The following is an 18,384-nucleotide window of genomic DNA, read 5'->3' on the forward strand; positions in this document are numbered from 1 at the left end:
ATATAGGTTAAAATGATAAGTTTGAACACGTGACACTATTTTATTGATCATTATACAATTAAGTATTATAAATTCCAATATATTAATTATGTCAAAAAAAAATTTCTTTTTTTTCTTTTTATTGGTGGCCCCAATTTCTTTAAAGTTTTTACATTATCTTTTTTTGAGTTCTTCTTCAACAATTCATTGTCATTTGTCGACATTGATGATTTCTTCTATTTATCCTCATGGAAGCATATCCAATACCTATCCTTAAAAAGAAATTCTAAAAAGAACAATTGTTATCTCAAGTTGTGACGTTAAAAGGATCAAACAAACATAGAATTAAAACAAAAATTAAAAAAGATCTACAGTCATGTCCTCACTTTCGTTGAGTCAATACTCATAGCTCGTGCTCTCTATTTGTTGAGTTTTCCATGGGACTCCAAAACAACTCTTAAAATTTTCACCCAAAAGGGAGCAACAAAACAAAACAAAATTTACGCCAAAGTTTGCAATTTTTCTACTTGAACTCACCAGAAAAGATCACCGGAAAAAATCATGACAAAGATAATGACTTATATTGAAAATCATATCACATCTATACATAAGATTCATGATTCTATTGCTTAAATTTATCAAAGAAATCTATTTCTATCTTTGTCTTTTTTTAGAGATCTAAAGTTCACAGGCAACAATGGTGTTGTCCCGCAACTTATCGCCGTCGCCAACATCTCTATACTTCATAATCGTCTTATTGGCTCTCTTTCTCTTTTCAAATTTCTCATTTTCATTCAATTTATGAATATAAAAGGAGGAAGAAATTAATTTTAAAAAGAGAAAAATGTATGAGAGAGGAGGAAGATTGCCAGGTTTCTACTTTTTGTAGAACTCTAAAAACAATTAAAGAAAAAAAGATTTTAAAAAATTAAAATAATATTATTTACGTGTCAAAACGAGTGTATAACACATTTTTGCGCAAAAACTGAGAATGTCTTCGAAAGGGGGTATGAATATCACTTTAAACAAGATTAGGTGGGTAATAGGTCACAATGATAGTTTAAACGTGTAACTGACTTTTTGTGACAAGTTAAGAGTGAAATTTATCCCTTTTCCCTAATATTTTATTTCCCTCTTCTCTTTCTTTGCATTTTTAGCCATCTCTATCTTTCTAGATTCAAAACTTACCCTCTACAATAATACTTCTTTCCTCCCATTTTACATCACATTTTTTAATGTCCTTAAAAGAAAGTGTTATTTTATTATAATTCAAAATTATTCTTTTTACCTTTAATAATTTTCAGCCACAAATTATTTTAAACAAGAGATGCATAGAAAAATAGTTAAGGAAAAAATAAAATTGGATCAATAACGAAATTGAAATGAAACTTGGGCCCGAAGAAATCTAGTTATAAATATCCCCACAAAACCCTATAAGTCACCAAACTTTCTCTGCTTGTTAGGGTTTTCAGAAAATCATCCTCTCCTAGTTAGGGTTTTCAGAAAAACTTGCTCTCAGATGTCTTCCACCGGAGACGTTGCCTATACTTATGCTTGCTTGATCCTTCACACTGATGGCATTCCTGTTACTGTAACGCAATCGAGATTTAATTTTGATTATTTTAGTAGATCCAGTCTTTTTACTTTTGTACTTATGTGTTTTTTTTTCCTCCATTTAGGCTGAGAAAATAACTACATTGGTGAAAGCAACCAATGTGAAGGTGGAATCATACTGCCCCATCCTTTTTGCAAAGCATTGTGAGAAGAAAAATGTGGAGGAGCTTATCATGAACGTTGGGTCGGGTGGATCCATTGTTTCTACTGGCGTTGTTGCCGTTGCTGCTCCTGCTACTGGTGAAGATGTTGCGACAGCACCTGCTGCTGGCGAGAAAAAGGTATGTTTCTCTCTTAAATACGATTTGATTTGGTTGTTGTATAATAACTCCATCTGTTTCCCCTTGTATTATTGTTAAATTTCTGATTGTTATTTTTTTGTGAATTTTAATTTCAGGAAGAGGCAAAGGAAGAGAGTGATGAAGGGGCCATGTTTAGCTTGTTTGATTAGAGTTCCTTTCAGTGTTTTGTCCTTTTAATTTGTCTACAACTAAGAATTTTGATACATATTGTTCTAATTGTATCAATCGGCCTATCTAGTATTTTCTTGTAATTTCTATTTCAATGGTAATCAAATTGTTGAACAAGAGTCCAGCCTGCTAAAATCAACTGCCAAAACTATGTTATATTGTGACTATCAATATCAATATCAACATCTCACTAGTTTATGTTTAATACTTTCATTTAAATATTGTTCTAATACATTACGACTCACATGGACATGACATTGCTACTACTCCTAGTATTAGTATTACCATCTAATCGTTGCTCGTTCTTCTTACTTCAATTCACAATCAACAACATGATTTGAATCTATCATTTATTTAATTTGATATGTAGTTTCTTCCTGCATCAAATTACAATCAACAACATGATTTTGATCTATCTTTTATATCAAATGAAAATTTCATAGACCTCCTCTCGTTGTTACAAAAAGCTTCCTTATTTTGATTTTTTTTACAATACTTTTAATCTATTTATTTATAATGTAAATAATTATGTTTTGACTAATTTATCTTTTCTATTAAACTTTTATGAATATCCTTTTAATAAAACATAATTTCTCCAGTTGAAAAATCATGTTCTTCTAAGAACCATACTAATAAAAGAAAGGCAAGAAAATCCATTAGATATTTATGCACTAAAGAGTGAAATTAAAAATGCCTTACTTGAATTCATCTGCTGCTTATGTACAATTTTCATAAAGCAAAGAGATGCGCACACACCCCAATAAAACAATTGCCATTTACGGCTTCGCGGAAGATAAAATGCATAAAGCATCATCCCAAATTGGATGATTGCTCTTCTAAAACAAGGGAAATGCTAGTGGACAATGGAAGAAAAATTGAACGGGCTATATATTATTTTTTGAATCAAATGATGATTAGAAAGGTGTTGGGGGACGATGGAAGGAAAGAAAATTATTTTTTTTTTGTACTTCTGAAGAATCTTTAAAGAAGATATTGATAAAGTTAGTTATTTAGAAGAATTTATCATGAAAAGGGTAAATTAGTCAAAATATAGTTATTTACATTAAAAATAAATAGATTAAAAGAGTTGTTACAAAAATATCAAAATAAGAGATGTTTCTGTAATATTTTAAACCACGAGGGAGGTTAATGTGATAGAGCGAAACTTGAGGGGAGGTCTATAAAATTATCCCTTTATTCAATTTGATATGTAATTTCTTTTTACGTTTCCACTAATACATAGTCAATAATGAACCTAGATGCCTTCTTTAGGTCTAATTCCTATAATTTTGATTCAAGCAAATCTTACTTGTTCATAACCAACTAATCTAGCTCCTGAAATATATAACATGATCCTTTCTTTAACTAGTCATCTTGGTTGGATCCCTCAAGTCAAGGAGCACTCTTTTGTTTGCTAATTTAAGTTCAATATCATTTTTCGCAACAAATACGAGCTTTGTTTTCTTTGCTAATTTTAGTTCAATATCACTGTTAGTAACAAATAGGAGCTCTCTTTTCTTTGCTATAGTTGATGCTGTAGCTTTCTCCAATGCTTGAAGACTTTCTCAAAAAATTATGTAATCCTTTTTTTTTTTTATAGTTGTAGGTGAGAGACTGTCCAAATGTGGATGAACTCTTTTGCCTTTTTGTGATTGTTTCATGTAAGTCATCAAATATGTTATGTGATAAAGTTGGTTTTTGATTGGTTGATGAACTTTGACCATGATTGCTATATCATTTGAACACATGACATCCTCTTGTTTGTCTTGAACTTGACTAGGATGCCAAGTCACCTTAACACGTGGCATGAGCTTAGGCCTCGAGATGAAATGGACCTTGAACTTAAAATTATTAAAATTGATTTATTCATTTGTGAAACTCAAATTAATTATTCAATCCAATTGAACACGAATTTAATCCAAATTTTGTGTGAATTGAATCCAACAATATTTATATGTCTATAGATATTTCTTACTTTAAGATTTGTCAAGTGTAGATTTATTGAAATGAGACAAGACTTGATGTACCCGAAATCAAAGAGCCAACACATTTCTTTATCCTTTTTCTTTATGTGTGTTCACACTTATTAGCTTGTACATCATTTTGATTCCAAGATATCTATGATCACTTCCTTTGCAAAGAATTTCATTTTTAATTGTAGAACAATTATAATTTGTGGTGTATTCCACGTAGGACGATGGGATTAATTTTATTTCACTTGCAAATTGACATTTAAACAAAAAAAATGAATCCTTCTCGATAAGTATTGACAAATTCCAAACTTAACAAACTTCATGTAATTATTTTTCGTAATTTAGCAATTCCAACACTAAAATTGATGTCTTCTCTAAAGTCCAGAAAGTGTGGTGGAGTTTTGTCCACCAAATTCATCTCATCTGTGATTTTACAACAACAATTATTTTTTATTTGGACACAACTTTCTCACATCTTGTATTAGTTTTGGAGTTCTTTTGATAGCCCTAAGGTCGTTTGTGTCACGGCCCGATTCCTCGAGTAATGATGACAACTACTATACCACAAGTAGGTAAGGAAATTCGTAACCCAGAATGGCAAGTAATGAGTAAAAGGGTAGAACTAGACAGAACTAACACTAAACAATAAAATGAGACAAAAATGGAAGCAAGCCCAAAAATCTATAAACAATAGAATCCCTCCCACAACCTGGCAGTCACGAGTATAAAGTTGTCTAATATCAAAATACAAGTCCCAAAAGTGGACCACAAAAATTCGTCTCAAAGGCAAAATACTAGCTAAACATATATACGAAAGAGACAGGCTGAGACGCCAAGTGCTCACCCTTGTCTTCGATCCCCAAAAGTTGCAAAAGATGGCACAAGCGATCACCACTGCTAGCTGGTACTAGGACCTACATCACAAAAAAGATGCAGAGTATAACATGAGTATCGAAACAATGGTATTCAATAGGTATCATAGGCCGATTGAGCAAGAAAAGTAAAAGCAATATGAAAATATAGAATCTAGACAAAAACAGATGTCAGAGAGGATATGAAAGGAAACACACAAGCATACCGAAAGTACATCTAAGTACAACTAAACTTAACCTAGCTGGACCCCATAAGCTCAAAAGATAAACTCATGTGCAAGTTTAAATAAAATCGGAATGGAATCCCATAAGCCTGATAGGTACACATAATAGCTAAGACTACAAGAATGAAGTGCCTCGAATCAAGATCCAATATGTATACTCCGGGCCTTGAACCCTAAGTGATGGCCTCTAACCAGAGGTAACAACCTCGAACCATAATCATCAGCCTCAGACTGGAAGTAACGGCCTCGAATCGTAATCATCAGCCTTAAACTGGAAGTTACGACCTTGAACAGTAATCATCGACCTCAAACAAAAAATAATGGCCTTAAAATGTAAACATGAAATAACGACCTCGAAACATAAATATCGGCCTCAAACAAAAAATAACGAGCTCAAACCATAAACATCAGCCTCGAACTAGAATAATCGTAGTGTCTAGTCAATTCCTATCCCAGCTAGCAAGAGTGACAAGGGACGTGTCGACTTCGAAGAGGATCTCAATATTAGAACTAAGTCACCGTGGAACAACGTTCACCCACAAGCATAAACAGAAGGCTCCAAGCCTAGGACAATCCAATCACAAGTCGCCGCGGAAGCATAAACCTCTGGTAATGCATCTGAGCCGTAGAGATAGGGGTAGAAGACATAAAGTCTATAAAGGTGTGAAATCACCTAAACTAAGGCTCACAATATTAGAATCAAGTCTGCTATTCCAGTCTACAAGGATCTACTCCATCTAAAACGACGCCGGAGATGAAACAAGACTACAAGACTCACGAGTCTAAGGCAACACTAGTCTATCCAAGACTAAGGCCGGATATGGACAACACAACAAGTAACAACACAATTAATATGGAACAACACTCATAAACCCAAACTAGCATGGTACTAAGCTTGAAATAAATGTCGATCAATCCTAAAACATGGTATCAAAGAAGAGAAATAAGAACTACTAGGTACCCATCCCCAATTCGCTATAATTATCATGCATTCACGCATTCAAGCTCAATCTAATTAGGAATGAAGTCATAGCCTACCTGTAGGCCTACCGCATGCTCTCCAAATCACAAGGCTGAAGATTTTCCTTTTTGAATAACCTTCGAACACTGCCCCGCTATTAAAAATAGGATCACAACGTTAGTATGGTCATTTAGACACAAAACAAACATAAGATAGAAATGGACTAATTTCGGAATCAAATAGAAATTGTGGATCAACACCAAAAATTTTGAAATTGACTCCGTCGAGAGGTCCTAAACCATGCCCCGAGCTTGTGTTCCAAAATTGAACACAATTCGGGGTCCGAAACAACAAACAATAACAACATGCAAGAACTCCATAATTTAACTCAACTACAGAACAAGAACAACAACTTAAAACAAAAATTCACCTTGAAGGGAGGTTCACTAACACTTCCCGGTCACTCCCCAATGTAGCCTCAATAATTCTGGACGTATGCGACTTAGAATCACCCAAATCCAAACTAAAACGAGAGAGAAATCACCAATTGAACTTTAAAATTAATGTTGCCATCGCGACTGGACTTTAATTAAGACCAGGCCGCTCTCTTCTTTGTAAACATGAAGGATCCTCCGCGAATGCATGCCTCGCAAATCCAACAAGGTCCCCATGATCGTGGCAAAAAAAAAACTAGGGTCCCGCAATCGCGGCAGGGACCCGTGAATGCGACCCCCACGAATGTAACCTCCTCGAATACCTCCCTGTGAAGTGGACAAGAACTAGCGATTGCGGCCATCAGGTCGCCTGACCTCCACGAACGCGGCCAAGGGCCCGCGATTACAAAGGTCATTTCAGATCTGCACCAACTGATGCATATCAGCTAGTTTTGGCAAGTTTGAAATCTCTGAATGGGGCGTTTAGAATTCTTTCAGAATCCCGTGCACACAAATGAGATATGAAGCCCTACCAACTTCGAAATTCTGGACTAAATGAATCAGTCAAAATTCCCATATAGGGTCATCTCTACGAAAATTAAGTCACATCCCCAAACTTCATTTTAATCCAAAATCCACAAGGGGGCACGAAATTTGCCCGAAAGCCTCGGGATCAAAACGAAGGGTCGTTCTAGACCAAACACAATATTCCAGAGCTAACCGTGCTGACAGAATTCTTATCCGAGCTCGTTTACTTAGAATGTTGACCAAATTCAAACTTAGGCCTTAACTTGAAAGTTAAAACACCTAATGGCAATACTCACACTAAAAGCCTCGAAAGTTGTGCCGATCATTAATAGCCTAAAATGACCCTTTCGAAGTTTATGAAATTATCAGAATTTGGATTAAGAGGTCATTTTCTTGAAACTTTGATCAAAACTGACCGTTCAAGGTTCAAGAACTCTAAAACTCCAAAACTCACATAAAAACCAAACAAACAGCTTGCTGATCAACTGTCAGTCCCAACAAGTCATAAATGACTTAGGGTCGCTATAGGAACACTCTAAATGATGAATAGGAGGCATAAATATAGAAATAACCTAGAGGTCTTCACAATATCCACTACTAAAAAAGACTTCCATCCATGAAAGTAAGAATCGAGAAGTACTTGAAGGATCAAAGAATCCAAAAAACTGCTTCTGCATATTATGTTCGGTCTTTTAGGTAGCCTCCTCAACAAGACGATGCCTCCAGTGAACATTAACTATAGGAATTGCTCTCGAACGCAACCACCACACATCTATGACTAGAATGGCAATGGGCTCCTCCACGAAGGTTAGATGGTCATCTAAATCTTCTGCATCATACCAAAGCACATGAGACTCATTAAGAACATATCGATGTAACATCGAAACATAGAAGACCGGGTGGATATATGAGAATATTAAAGGTAGAGCCAACTCATATGCAACTTCACCAACTATCTGGAAGATCGCAAAAGGCCTAATATACCTGGGGTTAAGCTTGGCCCACATCCCAAATCTCATCACGCCCTTCCTGGCGACACAAGGAAGAAGACTCTTTCACCAACTGAGTTATCCGCCTAAAATTAACATAACTCTTGTGCCTATACTGAGCTGTCTAAAGCATATTCTAAATCACCCTCACATGTGCCAAAGCCTCCCGAATAAAGTCTATACCACATGGTCTAGGCTTTGTGGACTCAAACAAACCAATCAGAGAGCGACAACGCAACCATGTAGGGCCTCGAACGGTGCAATCTGAATGCTAGAGCGATAGTTTTTCTTGAACGCAAACTCTACCAAAGGTAAGAACTGATCCCATTGACATACAAACTCAAAAACACATTCCTGCAATATATCCTCAACAACCTTAATGTACGCTTTGATTGACCATCAGTCTGTGGGTGGAAGGTTGTTCTAAGGTCAACAAGAGTGCCCAACTCCTCCTAAAGCTCCTCCAAAAGCTAGAAGTGAACTGAGCACTCCGATCTAATATAATACAGACTGGTACACCATGAAGACGAACACCTCTTGAATGTAAATGCGGTCCAACCTCTCGGTGCTGAATGAAGACAGAACATGGAGGAAGTGTGCTGACTTGGACAATCGATCAATGATGACCCAAATGTTGTGAACACATCTAGAAGTCTAAGGCAAACTCGTCTTTAAGTCCATGGTGAAGCAATCCCACTTCAACTTTGGAATGGGTAATCTTTGAAACTCACCACCAGGTCTCAAATGCTCGGCCTTCACGTGTTGGCAACTGGACAAATAGTCTGGGATATCTCTCCTCATGCCACTCCACCAGTAATGCTGCCTTATGTCACGATACATTTTTGCGGTGCCCGAATAGATAAAGTATCTAGAATCATGGGCCTCCTGAAGTATACCTTGATCAAACCCCCTACTCTCGAAACACAAATACGACATGTAAACCTCAAAACCCCATTTAAATTTACGATATCCTGACCAACATCACCCTCTAACACCCAATCTTGAAGTGTCACCAAGGCCTCATCCTCAAACTATTGGCTACAAATCTGATCAAGTAAAAAAGACTGAACTGCCACATAGTCTAAGACACGCCTAGAATCAGAAACATCCAACTGAATCATTTAATTGGCTTTTGACTGAATGTTTAAAGCTAAAGGTCGCTCAACAGTAGATATTAAGGCTAGAATACCCATAGGCGTCCGTTACCATATTCACATTGCCCGAATGATAGAGAATTGAGAGGTCATAGTCCTTCAGAATTTCAATCCAACGACGCTGCCTCGAATTAAGATCAATGTGGCTGATAATGCATTCAGGACTCATGTGATCACTGTAGATCTCACAACAAACTCCATACATGTAGCGCCTCCCAATCTTAAGCGCAAAAACCACCATCGCCAACTCTAAGTCATGAGTGGGGTAGTTGCACTCATGTAGCCTAAGCTCCTTCGACGCATAAGAAATAATCCGGCCCTGTTGCATCTAACACACAACCCAAACCAACGTCGTATGCGTCATAATACACCGTGAAACACTCACCCTTAATCGAAAGAGTCAATATAGGATCAGTAGTCAACAACTCTTTAAGCTTCCAAAAGCTCAACTCACACTCATCAGACCACTCAAAAGTAACATCAAGGTGACTCAAAGTGGGCCTAGCCCAATCCCAAATAGCCTCAATCTTCACCAGATCTACCATGATGCCATCCTTGGGCACAACATGCCCCAAGAATGCTATAGACTCAAGACAACTCCTGATTTGAGAACTTGGCATAAAGTAGTTGATCTCTCAAAGTCTAGAGCACACTCCTCAAATGTTGTTCATTATCACTCCTGCTTCGCGAGTATACCAGAATGTCATCTGTGAACAAAATTATGAACAAATCAAGATACGGCCTGAACACCCGCGTCATTAAGTCCATGAAGGAGCAGGGCCATTGGTCAAACCAAAAGACATCACCCGCCTCTACCCTCGTTGGATTTGCATAGAAATGGCCCTGTCCACCTCTACCTTGGCCATTAGTCCTACCACTTAGCCTGTCTATCCAGGGACCATCTCGAATACCCTGATGTCCACCACGACGGTCCAAACCCTGACCTCGACCCCTATCTGGAAGTGCTGCTTGTGGGGTGAAAGTAATTTGCCTATGCATGAGACAATCTTTGGACCAGTGGTCAAGCTCCCCTATAGTAAAAGCAATCCGGAGATGATCGACTCCCAGAAGAATAATCGCCACGTCCTGAAGCACAAGACTGGGACCCATGACTTTGGCTAGAGCCAACCTCACTCTGGCTATACCGGTCACGCCGACTTGACTAACCCTACTGAAACCGCTGCCTAGGCCTATCATAGGAGTCCCTCTTCCTGGAACAGGACTTGCTATAGCTACCCTCATATCTAGTCCTGTTGTTGTTGCCTCCTTGGGGCTTATGACGAAGATTCTCTATAGTGCGAGCCTAATCAACAACATCAAGAAAGGAACAGCCCACAGATACCATGGACTGGGCCTCAATCCTCAACTGATGTCTCAACCCACGGACAAATCATTGAACTCTCTCCTCTATAGTAGGTAAAATCATAGTGGCATGGTAGGAGAGCTCATAGAACCTAGCCTCATACTCTAATATAGTCATGGATCCCTGCTCCAACCTAAAGAATTGATCCCCAGAGGTGATCTATAACACTGTGGGTGATGAACCTTGACAAGAAGGCCTCAAAAAACTCGGTTCAAGTGACCGAAGGAGACTTAACTAGCCTAGTCTCAATAAAGGTATGCCACTACTGCCTGGTTGGCCCATCTAACTTGTTAGTAGTGAAGTCGGCTCCTCTCGACTCCGCCAAACTCAAAGTTTAAAGCCATTCACGGTAAGTATTCAAAAACTTGTCGGCATTCTCACACATAGCCCCAGAAAACCTCAGAGGTGATAGTCTAAGAAACACTCCGATAATCTTTTGCTCCTCTAGCAGTGTATCTATGGCCGCAATCACGGGATGGGCACCCCAAGAGGTACATGGGTCTAAGGTTCCTCTACTGCAGGCTGATCTTACTGACCTGGTGTTGGTGCTGGTGCTGGTGCTGGTGCTAGGGCCTGTTGTAGGCTTCCAAGCATAGTCAAGAGCAGAGCAATGGATACCTGAAGATTTGGAGCTATAGTTGGTCTCGGCCCCACCGGCTGATTTGAAGTCATGAGCTATTGGAGGGTCTGCTGCTGGCTCCAGATCCTGCTCTCTATCTGGGGTGGTATTTTATCCCTATCCGGTAGGGGAGGTCGGTCACTACCCTAAGCCAGCGCGTGACGCATATGAGCCATCCTGCAAGAAAAGTTACAACAAGTGAGATTTCAAGAAGCTAATAACCCACACACAGCACGAAATCTATACAAAAGAGGAAGATTTCTTAAGACACCCTGCTGCCTCCCAAATTAAGGATACGGACGTCTCCGCACCGATTCGTCAGACTCTACTAGGTATTAGATATATACAAGTGAGACCGGTGAAACCTAGGGCTTTGATACTAACTTGTCACGGCATAATCCTTCAAGTCATAATGGCACCTAATATACCCCACCAGTAGGTAAGCCAACCCGTTACCCAGAACGACAAGTAATGAGTATAAGGGGAGAACTAAATAGAACTAACACTAAACAATAAAATGAGACAAAAATGGAAGAAAGCCCAAAAATCTATAAGCAATAGAATTCCTCCCAGGACATGTAAGTCACGAGTACAAAATTGTCTTTTATGAAAATACAAGTCCAAAAAGTGGACCACAACAACCCGTCCCAAAGGCAAAAGACTAGCTAAACATATATACATAAGGAGGCATGCTGATACGGGGATGCCAAGTGCTCATCCTCATCTCTAATTCCCAAAAGCTGCAAAAGATGGCACAAATTATCACCGCTAGAAATACTAGGACCTACTCACGAAAAAGATGTAGAGTGTAGCATGAGTACCAAAACAAAGGTAATCGGTAGGAATCATAAGACGATTGGGAAAGAAAGGTAAAAGTAATATGAAAAAATAGAATCTTGACACAAACAAAGGTCAAAACGGATATGAAAGATTAGACACGAGCATCCCGAAAGTAAATCTAAGTAAAACTAAAATAAACCTAGTTGGACCCCATAAGCCTAGAAGGTACACTCGTGCACAAGTTTAAATAAAACCCAAATGGGCCCCCATAAGCCCAATAGGTACATAGAATAGCTAAGACTACAAGAGTGAAGTGCCTCGAATCCAAATCCAATATGTATAATCTTGGCCTTGTAACCCCAAGTGATGGCCTCTAACCAGAGGGAAACAATCTCGAACCGTAATTATCAGCCTCAGACCAGAAGTAACAGCCTCAAACTGTAATCATTAGCCTTAAACCAAAAATAACGACCTCAAACCGTAAATGTCGGTCTCGAATCAGAAATAATGACCTTGAATTATACACATCCACCTCGAACCAGAAATAATAATAGTAGCCAATCAACTCATATCCTAGCTAGCAAGAGTGATAAGGGGTGTGTCGACTCCGAAGAGGATCTCAATATCAAGACTAAGTCACCGTGGAATGACGTCCATCCACAAGCATCAATAGAAAGCTCAAAGCCCAGGATAATCCAATCTCAAGTCTCCATGGAAACACAAACCTCTGGTAATACATCAGAGCCACGGAGATAGAAAACGAAGATCGAAAGTCTATAAAGCTACAAATCGCCTAAACTAAGGCTCATACTGTCAGACTCAAGTATGCTATTCTAGTCTACAAGGATTTTGTCAGTTCGAAATGATGTTGGAGATGAAATAAGGCTACAAGACTCGTGAGTCTAAGGCAACACTAGTATATCCTAGACTAAGGATGAACATTCTCAACACAACAAGTAACAACACAACTAATACACAAGATCATGCAACATCACACATAAACCCAAACTAGCAAAGTACTAAGACCGAAACAAATGTCGATCAATCATAAAAGATGGTATCTAAGAAGAGAAATAAGTATAACTAGGTACCCACCCTCAGTTCGCTCTAATCAACATGCATTCACGCATTCAAGATCAATCTAACTAGGAAGAAAGCCATAACCTACCTGTAGGCCGACCACACGCGCTTCAAATCACAAGACCAGAGCTTTTCCTTTTTGAACGACATTTGAACACTGCCACACTATCAAAAATAGGATCATAATGTTAGCACCGTCGTTTAGACGTCAAAAATACATAAAATAGAAATGGACCAATTTTGGAATCAAATGGTAATTGTAGGACTCATACTGAAATTTCCAGAATTGACTCCATCAAGAGGTCCTAAACCATGCCAGAGCTTGTGTTCCAAAATTGAACATAATTCTGGGCTCGGAATAGCAAACAAAATCAACATGCAAGGACTCTATAATTTAACTCAACTAAAGAACAAGAACTGAAGCTTAAAATGGAAATTCACCTTGAATGGATGTTCACCAACACTTTTTGATCACTCCACAATGTAGCATCGATAATTCCGTACGCGTGAGGCTTTGAATCACCCAAATTCAAACTAAAATGAGGGAGAAATCACCAATTGAACTTTGAAATTAATGATGCCATTGCGACAGGTCTTCAAATAATACCATGTCGCTCTCTTCTTCGTGAACGTGGAGGGTCCCCTATGAATGTGGGCCTTGCCAATGTGGTGAATGCCCCACGATCGCAAGTAAGAGAGAATCGAGGTCCCACGATCGCTGTAGGGACCCCGTGAATGCGGCGAGAGCCTCACGATCATCGCCCTCAGGTCGCCTGACAATGCGAATGCGGCCAAGGGCCCGTGAATGTTGCTCCAAATTGCACATGCAAGTATACGCGATTGCGCATGTAACATAGTGGCTCTTAAAAGAACCAGATTATCGAAACTAAAGGACTTGTCAATTAACTATTTTTACTAAATTATACTGGTCTAATTATTTATTTAAGAGTGCCAAAAGAAAGGAATGCAGGATTAAAATAATAAAATTACGGTTGTATCATGTATTGAATCTCATGTATCATATTTTTGGCTTAGAACTAATTTTAGTTATCAAGTTACTGGTGGTTAATTGTATGAGTTGGGTATCAAACCTCTAGTCGCCTACTGGACTTAGATGTCTAACTACATCATTGAGCGGGGATAAACAGGCCTAACTGGCGAGTATTTATATTTCATCATATTTCGTAACCAAGAAAGTTGTTTGTCCGGGCGTCACTCCTGAACACAAATCACCTCAACTAAATGGATCGATCAAGCTCTCTATATTATCTGGTCTATCTAACTCCTCCTCTCTCGATTTTAATATAGACAATATATTTATCTCTAGATGGCCAATCAAGAATACTAAAACAAGAATATAAAAGTAACTTATAATGACAACCAAGAATTAATTCATAAACCTTAAATATTCAACATTTGATTCGTACCTATAGCCCCAAAACAAGGGCGTTTAGCCACTAATCTCTAAGAGAAGAAAGAAGAAGAAGAAAAGAACCCTAAAACGTATTGACTATTTTCTACTTGATGCCCTATAATTGACATCCAATTTATTCTTCTCCCATAATAATTATTTCTATAAACTATTTATAGATATAGAAAATCCTAAATAAAATATTGAGTCCAAAACAAATTGGGAAACCAAAACCAAGCAGAATTTGACTTCCACGTGAACAGTGTTTGTCTTAGACTTTCGCCGCCTTCAATAATTTGAGATGTCTTCCTTGACTGCCACGTGGCAGTTTGGTTACTCCAACTTCAATTATTCCTTAACGGCAATTCATTTAATTAAATATTATTATATTCAATTTAATCCATTAAGCCGTATGTTTGATTTCCTTCTTCAACCTTCCATCTTTAATTTGTTTTAGCTCCAAACTTCTTCAATTTTACACCAATTTACTCCTACAAATAAAATACACTATTTAGCACAATCCATTAAATTCATGCTAAAAAAGGACAAATATAAATAATAAATGTGAGGTAAATAATGATAAAAATATATATTTTTGGCCTCACATGAATGAACACGAAGATTGTTTCAGATCTTCACCATCTGATGTGTATTAGGTGGTTTTGCCAAGTTTGAAATCTTTGATAGGGATTTTTGAATTCGTTTGGAACCGTGCACACTAATGAGATATGCACCCCTACTAAATTCAATATTATAGGCTTAATGAAGTAGTCAAAATTCCTATACAGGGTCATCTCGGCAAAAAGTGAGTCCCACCCCACAACTCTATTTTAAGCTAAAATTCACAATGGGGCTCGAAATTCAGCCGGAAGACCCGAGATCCAAACAAGGGGTTGTTCTAGATCGAATGCAATATTTTGGAGCTAACAATACTGACAGAATTCTCATCCGAAATTGGTTACTCAGAATGTTGACTAAAGTCAAACTTAGGCCTTAACTTGAAAGTTAAAACGCCTAATCACACAAACTCGCGTTGAAAGCCTCGAGAGTTGTGTTGACCATGCTACTAGCCTAAAATGACCCTTCTAAAGCTGATGGAATCGTCAGAATTGGAATCTGAGGTCATCTTCTTGAATTTTTTTTCTCAAAATTGATCTTTCAAGGTTCAAAATCTCCAAAACACCAAAACTCATATAAAAATCAAACGAACAATCAGTTGACCGAATTGTCAGCTCCAACAAGCCATAAATGACTAGGGATCATTATAGAAATTCTCTAAACGATGAACAAGAGACATAAATACATAAATGACCAGGAGGTCATTACAATTTGGTAGTTGGATGGAGTTATATATGTATAAGTAATGTGGGTAATAGTTATGTAGGTATTAGTTATATATGAATAGTTATGCAGAGTTTAGTTATACATGTATTAGTTATGCAATGTTTAATTATACATGTACTAGGTATGCATGGTTTAGTTATATATGTATTAGTTATGTAGGTATTAGTTATGCAGGGTTTAGTTATATATGTATTAGTTATGTAGGTATTAGTTATGCAGGATTTAGTTATGTAGAAATTATAATATATAGTAAGCTAATTTATTTCTTAATTTCAAAGGTAATTAATAATATTTATTATAACCATTAAAATAATCAACTAAATAAATAACACATCTAAATTAAATAGATACCAATAGCTAAAAATAACAAAGTAAATAACAAATAACTAAAAGTAATTAAATACTTATATTCAATATGATTCAATAATAAAGTAATATTTAATTTAAATTAAAATAAATAGCATATAACTAAAAAAAATAAAAATTGTATTAGCAGTGCATTGTAGAGAAACTAAGCAAAGAAATTAATTACAATTAAAGTTATTGGTGTACCCATCACAACCAAATTAGGACTATGACCAGTGCTAAGAGGGAGGATCTCAAAAGCCTTATCAGAATTCTATAGAAAATTACGCAAAGTTTCTTCTATTTATGGGCCTATCCTGAATTTTCTATGTCTCAGAAACTCACAACACAACTAATAATAACTCTAAATCAAGACATAATATACATCTCGAATCTAATCACCACGCAATAAAACCAATTCATTTCCAAATATGAAAAGAAGTTCAAAACTAGTCACCTAACTATAAAACAAAAGAATAATCATAACTTGAAATAAAGAAAAGACAAATGGAGTTACTCTAAGAGTTTTTTAAGAAAAGAGTCTATAGCAATCTCCATATACTATCAATCCACACTCTCTAATTAATGAAATCTTCGCCAGTGTCACATGAGTTCTCTATAAAACATTTAGTGACGAGTGAGAAACTACCTCAGTGAGTAATAATATTTAATCACAAATATTTTAATGAGGGAGAAGTCAGAAAACATGCTAGTATCAATGCCCTTTCAGAAATGATAATAATATTTAATCTTATTTGTCTTATATAAGCAAAATAATTGTGAACATTTTAGAAATAAACTCAGAAGAACACTTTCATAGAAAATCTTATATTTGGGAGGTTTCCAAGGATGAATCATGTAATCGGTGTGACCTTCTTTAAGAAGTAACCAATAATAACAGTGAACTCCTCATAAAGGAGTCAAATATTCATATCGGTAGATTCCTACTCAAGGGATATCAGTAATGGTATGCTAGTTCTACCTTCCCACTAGCAAAGGCTATATCAGTAATCTATAACTACACGGTGTAATAGGTCTAACGAACCAGCCGTTAGCTACGAGATTCGTCAAGGTTTACTCTCATTTATACTTTTATTTGTAAACAGTAGAAGCATTTCAAAATGGTACAAGACATTTAAGTTCTTAACAAATCATAGTATATAAAACTTTAACCAAAAATATATGTCAAAATACTATTTCTTAAGCAAATGTTAAACACTTTAGATAACGTTAATCATATCTCAATTTTTGATAAACATGTGTTATAAAAGTGAGATCATCTCAAGTAACTATTTTCGGTATCTTATCAAGTAAAAGACTTGTCCCATATGCAAATTCAAAACATGCAGTAATACATTCACTTTATAAACCATTATAAACCATGAAAGTTATAAAATGCAAATTGTGGTAAGATTACTACTCACAGTACTCATATCAAATTACAAATTGAAGTGATCAAGAGAATTCTACTACTACTACTGCTACTGCTACTGCTACTGCTATTGTTACTACTACTGCTCCTGCTCCTGCTACTACTGCTACTACTACTACTACTACTACTACTGTTGCTGCTACTACTACTGCTGCTACTACTGCTACTGCTATTACTGTTGCTACTACTGCTCCTACTACTGTTGTTGCTGCTGCTACTACTACTACACCTACTGCTCCTACTACTTCTACGACTGCTCCTCCTACTGCTCCTCCTCCTCCTACTACTGCTACTACTACTGCTATTACTACTACTATTGCTGCTGCTACTGCTCCTATTGCTGCTACTACTGCTCCTACTACTGCTACTGTTGCTACTGCTACTGTTGCTACTGCTACTACTCATACTACTACTACTCATCCTCCTCCTACTACTACTATTGTTGTTGCTACTGCTGCTGCTCCTGCTACTACTGCTACTGCTACTACTGCTACTGCTACTACTACTCCTGCTGCTGCTGCTGCTGTTGCTACTGCTACTGGTGCTACTGTTGCTGTTGTTGTTGTTGCTGTTGTTGTTGCTCCTGCTCCTACTGCTGTTGTTGCTACTCCTGTTGCTACTGCTGTCGTTGCTGCTCCTACTCCTACTACTGCTACTACCAATGCTACTACTACTATTGTTGCTGCTACTGCTCCTACTTCTCCTACTCCTCCTACTGTTGTTACTGCTTCTACTACTGCTACTACTGCTGTTGCTACTGCTACTGCTCCTGCTTCTGCTCCTGCTGCTGCTATTATTGCTACTGCTACTAC

The 18,384-nt window shown here is 37.3% G+C and overlaps 3 protein-coding genes across 7 annotated transcripts in view; 1 reads left to right on the forward strand and 2 right to left on the reverse strand.

Moving 5' to 3' along the window:
• LOC125829366 (E3 ubiquitin ligase BIG BROTHER-related) overlaps positions 1–18,384 on the reverse strand; it is an 882,037-nt gene that overhangs the window by 836,691 nt on the left and 26,962 nt on the right. The window lies entirely within an intron of this gene.
• Positions 1,499–2,044, forward strand: LOC125829367 (60S acidic ribosomal protein P1-like). The gene is made up of 3 exons (XM_049508601.1): positions 1,499–1,570; positions 1,659–1,874; positions 1,991–2,044. The coding sequence occupies exons 1-3, from the start codon at positions 1,499–1,501 to the stop codon at positions 2,042–2,044; spliced, it is 342 nt and encodes a 113-aa protein (XP_049364558.1).
• The window catches only part of LOC125829349 (uncharacterized), a gene marked incomplete at its 5' end in the record, with an annotated part of 1,614 nt that continues 799 nt past the window's right edge, over positions 17,570–18,384 (reverse strand). The window contains one exon of the mRNA XM_049508584.1: positions 17,570–18,384. This exon is cut by the window's right edge and continues 799 nt beyond it. Coding sequence (XP_049364541.1) covers positions 17,570–18,384 — 815 coding nt within the window.

The sequence above is a fragment of the Solanum verrucosum genome, unplaced genomic scaffold (genome assembly GCF_900185275.1).
Source record: "Solanum verrucosum unplaced genomic scaffold, falcon-dt-bn FXZP01000157.1, whole genome shotgun sequence".
NCBI lineage: Eukaryota > Viridiplantae > Streptophyta > Magnoliopsida > Solanales > Solanaceae > Solanum > Solanum verrucosum.

What these genes read in the sequence shown, in the direction of transcription:
- LOC125829367 (XM_049508601.1), top strand. Translation starts at nt 1,499, where the DNA reads ATGTCTTCCACCGGAGACGTTGCCTATACTTATGCTTGCTTGATCCTT. An exon ending in CTGATGGCATTCCTGTTACT is followed by an intron (nt 1,571 to 1,658) that starts GTAACGCAATCG and finishes TCCTCCATTTAG; the next exon opens with GCTGAGAAAATAACTACATT. An exon ending in CTGCTGCTGGCGAGAAAAAG is followed by an intron (nt 1,875 to 1,990) that starts GTATGTTTCTCT and finishes TTTTAATTTCAG; the next exon opens with GAAGAGGCAAAGGAAGAGAG.